This window comes from Mytilus trossulus, chromosome 5 (assembly GCF_036588685.1).
Source record: "Mytilus trossulus isolate FHL-02 chromosome 5, PNRI_Mtr1.1.1.hap1, whole genome shotgun sequence".
NCBI classification, from domain to species: domain Eukaryota; kingdom Metazoa; phylum Mollusca; class Bivalvia; order Mytilida; family Mytilidae; genus Mytilus; species Mytilus trossulus.
In genome coordinates this window covers 68058361-68073249 of record NC_086377.1, presented here as the reverse complement: position 1 = coordinate 68073249, position 14889 = coordinate 68058361, and the positions used below count along the sequence as shown (strand labels likewise).

Genomic DNA, 14889 nt, shown 5'->3' with positions numbered 1-14889 from the left:
GAGCCGCATATACAGTACTAATGAATCGCTCTACAGTGAAAATGAAAGAATAGTATCATTATTCGACAGTAAACATGACTCGCATAAAGAAAGCATCATAGTGGAATTTAGTTCAATATGAAGAAACTGAATGACAAAACCTATTTAACGTTATACAACTTTAATAATTGTGATAAAATGAATATGTTTTCTGCAACAACATCTTACCTGTTAGTTATAAAACACCTGCACGATCTGTTCGTGAAATGTCCTAAATATTCACCTATTTTGGCATATATTTCACAGCTATTTGGATTTAGGCGCGAAAAAACTCCGTTCGCATTTCTTACTTTGTTTTATTGGTATTATGTGTTTCTTAACATATACTTTTTAACTAATTTTCTTCATTTTCTTCAAAAATAAAAAAAAGTCGCCTGCTTATTTATCATTCTACATCAAAAATTTCTGGCATATACAGTAAAAATGATATTTTAGGATCCGCACTTTACATACACTGGTATATGGCCACGCTTTGCTTACAATGGTACTATAGTATATGGCCACGCTTCGCTTACAATGATGCTATAGTATATGGCCATACTTTGCTTACAATGATACTATAGTATATGGCCACGCTTTGCTTACAATGATGCTATAGTATATGGCCACGCTTTGCTTACAATGGTACTATAGTATATGGCCACGCTTCGCTTACAATGATGCTATAGTATATGGCCACACTGTGCTTACAATGATACTATAGTATATGGCCACGCTTTGCTTACAATGATGCTATAGTATATGGCCACGCTTTGCTTACAATGGTACTATAGTATATGGCCACGCTTCGCTTACAATGATGCTATAGTATATGGCCATACTTTGTTTACAATGATACTATAGTATATGGCCACACTTTGCTTACAATGATGCTATAGTATATGGCCATACTTTGCTTACAATGATGCTATAGTATATGGCCACGCTTTGCTTACAATGATGCTATAGTATATGGCCATACTTTGCTTACAATGATACTATAGTATATGGCCACGCTTTGCTTACAATGATGCTATAGTATATAGCCACGCTTTGCTTACAATGGTAATATAGTATATGGCCACGCTTTGCTTACAATTATGCTATAGTATATGGCCATACTTTGCTTACAATGATGCTATGGTATATGGCCACGCTTTGCTTAAAATGGTACTATAGTATATGGCCACGCTTCGCTTACAATGATGCTATAGGATATGGCCATACTTTGCTTACAAATGTGGCAGTTAGGATTATTATGTCATTATTATTTCCCTTGTTTAAAACTATAAATTTCATATTTCTTTATTTGATAATTTACATTAAGTTTATTCAGTACATATTTGTTAAATTGCATAGCTTTTACTATATGAATTTATTGGTTAAAGATATTTATTTATATTGTAAAGTTTAATATTTGCACCGTCGCAAAACCTTTGATTACCTTCTGCCAGAAACTTATATATTTTATACAAGTCGTTTTAGAATCTCTATTTCCTAATCAAAGAGCCCAGACCCTTATAGGCACACGAATTACAAACAAATAAATGATAAAAGACAAAACATAAATTCATGTTTAGAAACAATATGAAATTAAACATTATAACATGATTCATATAAAACAAAAGAACAGTACATATATACGACATTGTCAGTTCAGCAAGAGAAAGATAACTCTTCACCAAATATTATCATAGAAACCTGTATTAATTTTTACTTGACAGTAATATTTCTCACTTCTAAGTTTTTTAATAAAATTATCATCATCATTTGTCATAATCCATATAAATAGGTTTTGCGAATTAAGTATTCTTAGTTTTGGATATTCCATAAATCAATCAATTAAAACGGTTCTTGAAGTTACATATAGAGGACATTGCAACAAAAAATGGAGTTCATCCTCAGTCACATTCAAATTACAATATTGACAAAGTCTTTCACATCGTGGAATATTTTGTCATTTACCTGACATATTTACCCTGCGTTCATGACGACCAGTTTCAACTCTTAATTTGTGATTACTTAACCTAAATTTAGTAAGAATTTGACAATTGCCATTATTTATAGAGGATAGATAGGTTTCTTTACCAAATGAAAATTTAAATTTGAAATAAGTAATTAATTTATCTTTATCCTGTAAATAAGAATCTCTGGTTACTTTCCAAGTCTCAAGAAAACTGTTTCGGAGACATTGTTTAAGTGATTTTTTTTATATTTATATTTACTTAGGGTTTTCAATAATCCAAATTACTATAAAGTTTAACTTTTCCCCATAAAAGAGTATATTAGTGTACCAGGAATTATTACCTTTGTTTAAGCTATGTAAATGCATATACTCCTTATATGCATTATTCAGCAGGATTGATGGGGAATTCTCAAGTCTGTGTCAATACCAAGTCAGGAATATGACAGTTCTTGTCCATTCGTTTTTGATGCGTTTTGTTTTTTGATTTTGCCATGTGATTATGGACTTTCCAAATTGATTTTCCTCTGAGTTCAGTATTTTTGTGATTTTACTTTTTTTTCAATACATGAAGACTTGTTTTAACATGTATACGTAAAGAAGATATCTTCCTAGTTCTGTAAGAACTCCTATATTAGTGCACAATTTAGTAACACCAAGGATATATTTACCAAATGTATGGTGAAGTTTTTCAGACTCACAGTCCTTAAATATATCAAAGAGAGATGATGATTCTCTCTTAGGGGTTATATTAATAGTGCCCCAGTTCTCACAACCATATAAAAAAATAGGTTTAATACAATGATCAAGTAAATGAAGAAAAGTACCAATACTAGGACTTGAGGAGTTCAAGTCTCGCTTCGCTTACAATGATACTATAGTATATGGCCACGCTTTGCTTACAATGATACTAAATATATATATAGTATATGGCCACACTTCGCTTGCAATGATACCATAGTATATGGCCAAGCTTCGCTTACAATTATACTATAGTATATGGCCACGCTTCGCTTACAATGATACTATAGTATATGGCCACGTGCACACTTCGCTTACAATCATATGATACTATCGTATGTGGCCACACTTTGTCTACAATGATACTATAGTATATGGCCACACTTCGCTTACAATTATACTATCGTATGTGGCCACGCTTCGCTTACAATGATACTATCGTATGTGGCCACACTTTGCCTACAATGATACTATAGTATATGGCCACACTTCGCTTACAATCATATGATACTATCGTATGTGGCCACACTTTGCCTACAGTGATACTATAGTATATGGCCACACTTTGCTTACAATGATACTATAGTATATGGCCACGCTTTGACACTAGTGTGTCCACAGTTTTTGTCCCTCGCTTGATGTACTTATGTGAACAATATGATTATGTAGCTGTATTGCGTTGCAGTGACTCATTTGACTTCGATTATTGGAATTACTTTACTAGGAATAAATACATAATTATTGGAATTACTTTACTAGGAATAAATACATAATTATTGGACTTACTTTACTAGGAATAAATACATAATTATTGGAATTACTTTACTAGGAATAAATACATAATTATTGGAATTACTTTACTAGGAATAAATACATAATTATTGGAATTACTTTACTAGGAATAAATACATAATTATTGGAATTACTTTACTAGGAATAAATACATAATTATTGGACTTACTTTACTAGGATTACTTTACTAGGAATAAATACATAATTATTGGAATTACTTTACTAGGAATAAATACATAATTATTGGAATTACTTTACTAGGAATAAATACATAATTATTGGAATTACTTTACTAGGAATAAATACATAATTATTGATCTATCGATTATTGGAGTTACTTTACTAGGAATAAATACATAATTATTGATCTATCGATTATTGGAATTACTTTACTAGGAATAAATACATAATTATTGGAATTACTTTACTAGGAATAAATACATAATTATTGATCTATCGATTATTGGAGTTACTTTACTAGGAATAAATACATAATTATTGATCTATCGATTATTGGAATTACTTTACTAGGAATAAATACATAATTATTGGAATTACTTTACTAGGAATAAATACATAATTATTGGAATTACTTTACTAGGAATAAATACATAATTATTGGACTTACTTTACTAGGATTACTTTACTAGGAATAAATACATAATTATTGGAATTACTTTACTAGGAATAAATACATAATTATTGGAATTACTTTACTAGGAATAAATAAATAATTATTGGAATTACTTTACTAGGAATAAATACATAATTATTGGACTTACTTTACTAGGATTACTTTACTAGGAATAAATACATAATTATTGGAATTACTTTACTAGGAATAAATACATAATTATTGGACTTACTTTACTATGATTACTTTACTAGGAATAAATACATAATTATTGGAATTACTTTACTAGGAATAAATACATAATTATTGGAATTACTTTACTAGGAATAAATACATAATTATTGATCTATCGATACAACCTCGTGTGTTTAAAAATAAACTCTTCGTTTAGGTCGGTTATCAAGTGGGCGATATTTCATGGTTTTTCCGACTTTAACATGATCAACTAGAGGCTTAGTAATCTGAATCGTAGACCTGGTACTGACGAATGAAGGAGGAATAGTGTTTATTGAACCCATGACTCATTGAGTGAGTGGATTCAGCACTAATAATTATCAAGCCAATACGCATATATAGTATATCTTATTCACTGTAAAAATTGTGCAGAGAGATGGAGAGAGAAAGAAAGAAAGATCTGATAAAAAATTGCAATTCGATTTTCATCACAATTGTTCAACTTTGGTTATCTTTCTTTGCATATATATATATAACAATAACTTTATTTTCCTATCCAGCGCTTGATCAATTGAAAGTAAAGGCATGTTGGTTAGAGACCCCAATGACAATTACTTTATTTCCCTATATATATAACAATAATACGTTATTTCCCTATCCAGCTTGAGCAATGGAAAGTAAGACATATTGGTTAGAGACCCCATCGTGGGAAATAATACACTTGTATTCATCGGGGATTCCAACTTGAAGGAGCCCTGTAGTTCAAGTCTGTGCATTTAAGTACGGGTTACTGGAACAGTGCCTGTGATAACCCAACAACCATTTTGTATTTGTATTTTTAAGTCTAGTCACGGAATCATAGAAGATAGGCTTGAGAATTTGATTAAATAATACAATGAAAACAGATACGCTATATAAGTGCATCTCTGTGCTTGGGTTACGAGTTTATAGTAACACACAGTTTACTTAGGTTTTTATATAAATTAAAATGAATTTAATAAATAAAAAGTAACTATATTTTTCGGCCTGGTCCGATCGTCATCGATATTGGTCCCAATAGTACATTCTTTGTTCTCGACGCACCTATAGTAATACAGATACTATAGTTAGTTTGTCTCATCCATGTCATCCACGGCTAACGTTCATAGATCTTCATAGGGATTCGGTGACAGCTGTGGTGGCCAAGCCAGGGCGAAAAACTGCTGTTTGTCGCCGTTTGCTTACTGGTAAAGAGAGGCGTTGAAAAAATACATAACATATATATATACAACTCGGCTAAACATCAACCCAACAATGTTAGATCTGTAAATTTGCTTTCGCAAATTTTTGTTCTTCCCTCACCGGGATTCGAACCCATGCTACTGTGATATCGTGACAAATCGCCTGCACTGCACTGCTAGACCACACGACCACCTGGGCTCTACAAAAATAAAGCTTTCAGTGGCCGTGGATCCGCCTATGAGGTCTTGCGGTACCCGGGAAATGACAAAAAAATGAGAATTGCTTACGTACATAGTGTACAAACGGGATACGGGAATTAGGGATCGGAACCACCCAATGAGACTCCCATAAATATGTCTTAGTGTATATGTAGTTCAGTGGTTTTATCTTTTGTTAGTCCTTTTTCATTTAATTCCAAATAAGCATGAATGTAAGAATTGTGAAAATAATGTTCTCTAGCGAACAAGCACTTTTTCAATATTACCTGTCTAAATAGCGAAACCACGTGCTGTTGTTTATATTTACGATACACAACGCATGCGCAATCAGGTTACTCATCCGGGACGTTTGGCCTACGCGCGAAATGATGTCGAAGGAAAACACAAAATAAATCAAATGGTAAGATAATTGACTGCCTTCGATCAATGATTATTTGCATTTTATAACAATAATACTGTCCTTTTGTAAATCATACAATTGTCAGACATCTTTCAATCTCATTATATGAATCAGTTTTGCACTTTCTGGCAAGAAGCCATGTTTGGGGACCTTGGCCGAAATATCAAAGTTGATGTTCGAGTTCTTTTAAATCATTTGTCGATTTTAATTTTCAACTGACGTATTTGATAATGACTTAATACACAGTACATATGTGTCTGCTTATATGTAAAGGTTGGTGTCGGTGAAGCAATTATGTCGGGGGAACCGCAGTTTCTCAGCTTTGAAAATTTGTATTATTGATCTTCCACGAGATGACGTCATCTGGTTTGACCTCATTTCTCTCGTGTGTTGTAATGTTGACATTTTGTGTTCTCTTGTGATGAAATGTTTACAACTTAGGCTGATAAGATTTTGAAGAAGAATTTTAAAAATATTATAGTAAAATAAACTTGTCAATGTCATGCATGTGCATTATTTATACAGTCTTAGATCCCTGTTGAACTTGGTTTGTGTGAGTAAATGAGACAACTTTCACATTTTTCTTCCCAAATAGTTTTGTCAGTGTTGTTATTTGACAATATTATTATACAATGTTTTCCTATATTATCATATGACTTACAATGATGAAACATTGACCTTTTATGAGGTTTATCAATATTTCCTGTTCATTAGAGACAAGAGTATGTTTAGGAACAGTTGTTTTACATCAGTAAAGAATTATTGTTTAATATGCAAATTTTTTGGCTCCAATTGAAGACTTATTGGTTTCTTATAATCGAGGAAAAGTGCCCTAATAATAATTAAGTAAGAATGGCTATTTTACATCTATAGAAATATTCAACAGACAACAGTGTACACTTACAACTCATTAAATTGTGCTTTTGTTAATATTAATGATTGTTACTTTTTTTTCATAGTGACATTGATATGCATATTCTGTTTCCAATATGCCCATGAATTGGAGAAATTATGAAGATGAAAAAATGTCTATGCATTGAAAGATAAGGATCTACATTGTACTGAGAATTTAACAGTTTGTTTGGTTTGGGTCAAATCTTATCAGCCAATCAATTTTTGTCATGCCAACACACCCTTCTGTAGTGAATGTGACTTTGTTCAAATTTTAATGTTCACAGGTTAAGTGTCAGTGATATTGTTGGCTTTTTTCAGTGTTAAAATGTTTGGTAAGTTTTAAGATATTCTGTGTGTTTTTGGTACAAAGGGATAACAGAAATAACCAAAGTTTTTGGACACTCTCAGTACAACAAACAATGCATTGCCAGACAAAAACAATAGTTGGTTCAGGTAATCAGTGTTCTCCCCAGGACCTTTAAGTGTAAACATTCATGATAATGTGTCTTTCTAATAATAAGGATGTCTGGCTTTTTAAAAATGTTCTGCTCCATGTATGTCTTCCTACTACATTGTATGTCAGTGTTGAAGCCATTTTATACAGCATCACTCAATTCGTTCGCCCTACTATAAAAATATTAATATTCAGGGCATTGAATGAAGTTGAATATACTTATTCAGATATTTCTATGGTATATACATCATGTATATACTTGAAATTTATGGAAACGTTGAAATATATTTAAAAGTTCATGGCTTGTTTAGGACCATTAATTGTTTAATGTAAAAACAATTTGGATCACTGATTATTGTGATACTTGTCTTTTGATGAATTAATAATAAAAATAAACGTTTTGTTTTGATAAAATATCCAGCTTGAAAAATTTGATAAAAATGATGATAAAAATATTGTCACGAAATAATGAAACGGATTAACAAGTTAATCTATTTATACCCTTAGACTAGTCATACTGCATTCATTCGTGATTGACTGAATACAATTATTTTGTTAACAAATATTATTAAAGATAATAACATTGTATTCCAGTATTCTACTCTGCAAATCAAAGGCAAAATGATAAATTGATTGCGGCAATATAAGTATTCTGTGAATATTTCAACAAACTTTAACATATTTTGTTCAAATACTTAAAATAATGAGACTAGACAGCAATCAGAAAAAAATAAAATCAAGGCGAATGGACCCTGGGCGAACAGACCCGGATTCATTTTCTACGTCTGGAACTTGAGAAAGAAATTTAGGCACGTGATCTACATTGCCGGCTAATTAATTTTACACCTCACTTCTTAAAAGTATAAAATATTAAAACTTGTATAAATTTGACAATGTTTGACAGACCCGAATTTCCGAATAATGTAAATAAAACTTTCCAGAAATTAGGGACCATAAAATTTAACCAAGATAAATATTTTATAATCCTGGAAAGAACGCTTTATGTCTCTTGCATATATATTCATTATTTACATCAGATTCAAATAATAACTAGTAAATCTCTGCTTGATTCAAACCATGACCCCATTGAAAAAGTATATCTGGATAAATCAATCTTTAAAATTAGCACAGGACTGACAGGTTGTAATGCCCAATTTTAAGGGTATTTTTACATCCTTCTTTTTCTTCTCAGATTTCAGTAATGTAGGCTCTAGTGAAACCAATTTTAATATGCAGCTAAGACAGAAGTCTGGTACAATGACAAGATTGCGTACAAAGAAAGGGGGAGCGAAGAAGAAAAATGGTCAACAGAAAAGAACAGCAGTGCAAACAGAAGACCAGGTTTGTGTCAATATAATTTATAAGAAAAACTCAAACAGAACACAAACAATTATGTGTATATAAATGTAGGCACTACATATTTATTTTTAATGAACAGGTTTTGACATATGGAAAAATAAAGGTTTTTTTTCTAGTCCAAGAGCAATTAACAACATGTAATTATTGCATGGACCATTTTTCAAGTTCCTAGTTTGAACATTTCTCTTTCTTTTGGTCAATTTTTTATAAGTACATGTAAGAAAAGGATTTAAAGTCTGTAAACCAACTAATTTTCGAGAGCGATTTAATTTCTTGACTTTTGTGAGGAGAAAAATAATGCGAATTTAAATATTTGCAAATATGTATAACTTGGATCTTTCCTTATTTAACTACATCAAGTAAATTAGATAATAGCGAAATTGAATTGCCGGGAAGTGGATTAGAAAGGACTAAACGCGAATAAAGTTCCTGCGAAAATAAGTTGGTTTACAGTATTTCCATTATGACACAATTCAACGCAAATAGTAAAAAAAAACTTTAAGGATTGGCTATCAAACGTGAACATGGATAGATCAGTCATGTGAAAGGAAACAGACTTGCAATTATAACAATAAAATCCAAAAAATCAAATACACAGATTCTGCAGACAGTATAAAGGGAATGTATACATGGTAGAAGGAAAAAAATAAATAGCTCTTCTATGTAACTCTGGGTTATCTCTATCTCCACAAGTTCATTTCTAATGAAGTAAGAATTTGATGTGAATAAGTTACTTGACCTGGTATTTACATATTTCTATTTGTAGGATGTGCCAGAAGAAAAGAAATACAAGATGTCATTTGAGAGTAGAGCAGAAGGAGGAGAGCCTGATATGATCTCCTCTACGCCTTGTTTGAGGGTCAAAGGTGAGCAAGGTTTTATACATGCTTTACTGGAGTTCATGTGGATTTTTTAATTCCACCTGCTGACCTCAGGAAGACACTCAAACTTAACATTTCTAATTCATCCAAGGTATTGTTCATAGTTGTATAACTAGTTAAATAGTGCATATGACATGTATGAGTAGAAAAAAAAGAAATGGCAATAGCTTGTCCTTATTTTGCTGTTTATTTTATACCTATAGCATGAACAGTTAATAGGAAGTAAAATAAAAAGTGCCTCTGTACTTCCTTATGCTTATTTCTATTATTGCCCTTAAAAATAAATGTGTTATCATAATTGATCATTGTGTGTTACAGGAAAGAAGAAACCAGAAGTGCTAAACCCTGTACAAGAAAACCAGAACCCCCCTTGTCCAGGAAGTCCCCCTAGGACCAGTGGAACATTATTTTCACCAGTTTATTCATATGTTGGTAGGTATTTGATCAGTTAATTTTTTTAAAGGCGACACCTTAATTTCTAGTTCCTTGGACCGTTTGATTTTTGGAAGTCTAAAAAAAAATTCTAGCACTTTTCATGAATATTTTTTGTTTAACATAATTGTTTTTAAATGATGTCGCATATCATTCCTAGTTTATATATTACCCTACTCTATTCTGTGACACCCTGTTGAAATTTTCCTGTACATATATGGTTAACTAGTAGCAAAACCTACTACCTCATGTAGTGTGCCCAAATAGACATTTATATTTTTATGTAACATGTTAACATTACAGATGGAGAAGAAGACGAAGATCATCACAAACATCTACATGTACATAAATCATTAGACTTCAGCCAGTGTACAGATATACCATCATCATTTACCAATGAGGAAGAGGATTCAGACTCAGCTTCATCTAGTTTGTATAATACTACACTTACCCTCTCCCCCTTTCCACACACACACAAATACATCATCATAAACATAAATAAGTACACAGTAACTCTACAGATTCAGGCTTGTCTTGTTTGTCCTGGATTTCTGGCAATAAACCATGATACACTGAGTCTATGATGAAACTTTGATCACTTTGTTCATATCTTTGGTCATAGGCCCTCTTTCATTTAAAAACAGATCCTTTTTTAACATTGCAGAGTTATTGAACATTATTCTTTGAAAAGGCATCAATTTTTTCACACTTGAGACTTAATCAATTTTACATTTTATGAAAATTGGATGTCCAAAGATTTTAAAGGCATACAAAGTTTTGACTTAATTGGGGGAAACAAAGGTGGGACTTGTTTCTAGCAAACGGCTTACACCGTTAGCCATCGGCAAACCGGCATGACACTTGTTTGTAAAAATATTTTGCACTGCGCATGCCCGGCTTACGCCGCTCGAGCCGGTTTTATTTGACCGGCTAAGCGGCGAAAAACATGGCCGACTGTTGTTAGAACCAAATTTGTGCATTTAAAACTATTATAAATCATCGCGAAGTAGCCAAAATGCGCTAAAACGGCATAAAACCTAACTAATCAAACTAACATGTGCATTTTTATACTGTACTAGGAGGTTTCAGGGAAGATAAATATTTGTTCATAATTGAGATTACTTTAATAAAATATTTCGTTTTTCGTAACTCATTGTAGTCACCCTTTATAAATAAATTATTTATTGTTATTATTATCATATTTATCCTGTTGTTAATTGTTAATAATTTATCAACGTATATCAATGCTTTCTCGAGAACGTTTTTGTTAAAAGAAGGACGAAAGATACCAAAGGGACAGTCAAACCCATAAATCTAAAACAAACTGACAACGCCATGGTTAAAATGAAACAGACAAACAGAAAAACAATAGTACACGTGACACAACATAGAAAACTAAAGAAAAAACAACACGAACCCCACCAAAAACTAGGGTTAAGTTGCGAACGTTTAATAAAAATATCACAATTCAGTCTGTGAGAGATATAGTTGCAATTTTCCTTCTTCATCGTCCTCAAACAGCTGGAATAGGCCATTACCTATTAAAGCTGGTAGTAATTGTCCTTGAGCAGCCATGTTAGATTTGCCGGTATATAAGCCGTTCCACTTGTTTCTCGCACAAATAGGCGTACGCCGTTCACATGACCGGCGCATGACCGGCTTACTAGAAACAAGTGCACCCAAATTTCTTACCAATCATTTCAGAAAATGAAATTTTAATTTGAATGAGATTGCTTCACTTCCTGTTAACATAATTCTTATGGAAGGATGATTCTTTGTTTAAACAATTTAAAATTAGAATTTTAAAGTAATTGTCAATACAAAAAAAAAGTAAAATCACAAAAAATACTGAACTACAAGGAACATTCAAAAAGGAAAGTCCCCAATCAAATGGCAAAAAGCTCAAACACATCAAACGAATGGATAACAACTGTCATATTCCTGACTTGGCACAGACAATTTCTTATGTAGAAAATGGTGGATTGAACCTGGTTTTATAGCTAGCTAAACCTCTCACTTGTATGACAGTCACACCAAATTTCATTATATTGTCACCGATGCATGAACAAATTGAAAATACTTTATATTTGAACCAGTAATCATGGTTATTGAGATGTTAAAAAAAATATTTTTTTTAAAATGTATACCTCCATTTTTCAAAACTACTTGTTTAATTTAAAATAATGGTTTTAGAAACATTGAAAAGTGTTGATTATTTTCTTCATCAAATAGAAATGCCCTTTCAGAAAATATGCTTATAATATTAAATAAAGCAATAATCTAGCCCGCCTTTTCCAGAAAAGAAAATACATTTTGTTATTTAGGACAAGTGAAAATCATGTATGATTGTTGAAAATACTTAATCCCTCTTAGGTCATGTAGGTAAGACACTAATTTATTAGCAGTACATTTCTGAACACTTTGTTAAGATAAAGGATTTTCTTTTTAAAGGATATCCATGTATACATTATTTGTGAATATAATTTAAAAAACATATTTTTTATGGCCCCACAACGAAGTTGTCGGTTCCATATAGTTTTACGCTTGTCCGAAATTATGTCATTCTGTTATTCGGCAACAAACCAAATCGCACGCAACAAACCAAGTTCAACATGATGAGTTACAGATCAAGTTTAAGTTTCGTTCCTCTCCATTAATTTTGACAAAATAAAATTAAATTAAGGGTTTACAACTTTGAAAATTGTTGAAAATCACAGTTATACAGACTTTTTATCTGTAGGCCTTTTGATTTTGTTTGTTATAAGTAACATTTAATATATTTGCAGCTAAAGAAAACCAGGAGCCTCCATTTGAAAGAGTTGAAGAGGAGGAAGAAGAAGAAGAAGAATGTGTAGAGGACAATAATAACCATATGTACAATAAATGTGATGTGCCGTATGAGTATCATCACATGGAAGAAGAGGAAGAGGTCTCTGATGAATCTTACGAGGAGGGCGAGTGGGATAATCAACCCTTTGATCCGTAAGAAGTTATTCTCTAATTGTATTCAATGATAAACATGAACAGAATTTGAATTCCTATATACAAACTTAAACAGAGGTCACGGAAAACTATCAGAAATATATGATAAATGTCAATGATATTCTCCCCCCCCCCCCCCCCCCCCCCCCCCCATGTTTTTATCAACCGAAATTTCTCTTAGGGCACTTATGTATCCAACTTTTACATTATACACCACATAAAACCCAAACAATATGCGATAACTTCAAAAGATTACATTTTTACCTACATACACCATACACATAATTAAAATCTAGATTATATGGAAATGGTGGGGTAACAAAGTATTGAAGTAGCCTCCCCCCAAAGGAATGCATGCATTTAATTAGTAAGGTAACAGTATTAGTTGGTGTTTGTACTCAATAATTTGTTCAGGAGTTTGTTTACATAAAAAAGCTTTATATTGCAGTTGTAGCTATGTTTAATTTTTCTTCAGATATGTATTCATAAAGAACCTGCCACCATTAACAGAAGAATTGAGGGCCAGGGTGCCTGCTTTACCATTGAAAACCAGAAGTTCACCTGAATTTTCATTAGTGCTAGATTTGGTATGAGTTTATTTGATTGCTTTATCTTGAATTTTTTTTTATTTAATTAAATTTTGGCATCCTGCTTCATTTATGTGAGGGGCAATGCACCTAAAAAAAAGGGGTGTACAGAACATTAAGGCCAAAAAAAAAATAGGTGTGTTTCCGGTCGCCCGACCGACCCTAATTTTTTGGCGCCGACTCTAACTTTTTTCCCCGGTGTCATATGGTATTTTGAACCCCCTAAAAATTGAACCCGGGGTCAAAATACCATGCGGTAAAATGACCCCGGGGTCATTATACCGCATGGTATTTTGACCCCGGGGTCATTTTTCACATATGGTATTTTGAACCCCCCTGCGGTATATTGAACCCCCCTGTTTTTGAGAAATAGTATTGCAGATAAATTTATTTACAATTTATTGGCTATTTTTTTTTTAATAAGATGGTTATGAGTAGGGGGTTCAATATACCGCAGGGGGGTCAAAATACCATGGCTATATAAAATTTTGCAAAATATCTTTTCCAGTATGCTGAATACATACCAACTACATGGAGTATTATAACTATGTTAAGGAATAAGAATAGCTTGGATTTTTGAAATTTAAGGTCTATAGTAGGGGGTTCAATATACCGCAGGGGGGTCAAATTACCATGTCTAAGTAAAATTTTCAAAATATCTTTTCCAGTATGTTAATACATGTAAACAAACTACTTGTAGGAGTATTATAACTATGTTAAGGAGTTTGAATAGAGAGAATTTTTGAAATTTAAGGTCTATAGTAGGGTTCAATATACCGCAGGGGGGTCAAAATACCATGGAAATTATTTTTTTTCAAAATATTTTTTCCAGGATGTTAAATGCATACAAACTACTTATTGAAGTATTATTACTAAGTAAAGGAGTTAGAATAGCTAGAATTTTTTTGATTAAAGGTCTATGGTAGGGGGTTCAATATACCGCAGGGGGGGTCAAAATACCATGGAAATTATTTTTTTTTGTAACATCTTTTCCAGCATTTTAAATACATACAAACTATTTATTGGAGTATTATTACTATGTTAAGGAGTTAGAATTGCAAGAATTTTTGAAATTTAAGGTCTATGGTAGGGGGTTCAATATACCGCAGGGGGGTCAAAATACCATGGCTACATAAAAT

At 32.2% G+C, this 14889-nt stretch overlaps 1 protein-coding gene across 2 annotated transcripts in view; it reads left to right on the top strand.

Moving 5' to 3' along the window:
* Positions 1–6037: 6037 nt before the first annotated feature.
* LOC134719117 (CTD small phosphatase-like protein 3) overlaps positions 6038–14889 on the top strand; it is a 31412-nt gene continuing 22560 nt past the window's right edge. Inside the window, exons 1-7 of one of the 2 annotated variants that reach the window (XM_063582087.1) lie at positions 6038–6161; positions 8702–8850; positions 9635–9734; positions 10068–10181; positions 10485–10610; positions 12968–13163; positions 13639–13750. In XM_063582087.1, the coding sequence (XP_063438157.1) occupies positions 8740–8850; positions 9635–9734; positions 10068–10181; positions 10485–10610; positions 12968–13163; positions 13639–13750 (759 nt within the window). In that variant the 5' untranslated portion in view covers positions 6038–6161; positions 8702–8739. Of the gene's footprint in view, positions 6162–6292; positions 6435–8701; positions 8851–9634; positions 9735–10067; positions 10182–10484; positions 10611–12967; positions 13164–13638; positions 13751–14889 lie in introns of those variants that run through there. The other variant, XM_063582086.1, reaches the window with a different exon arrangement.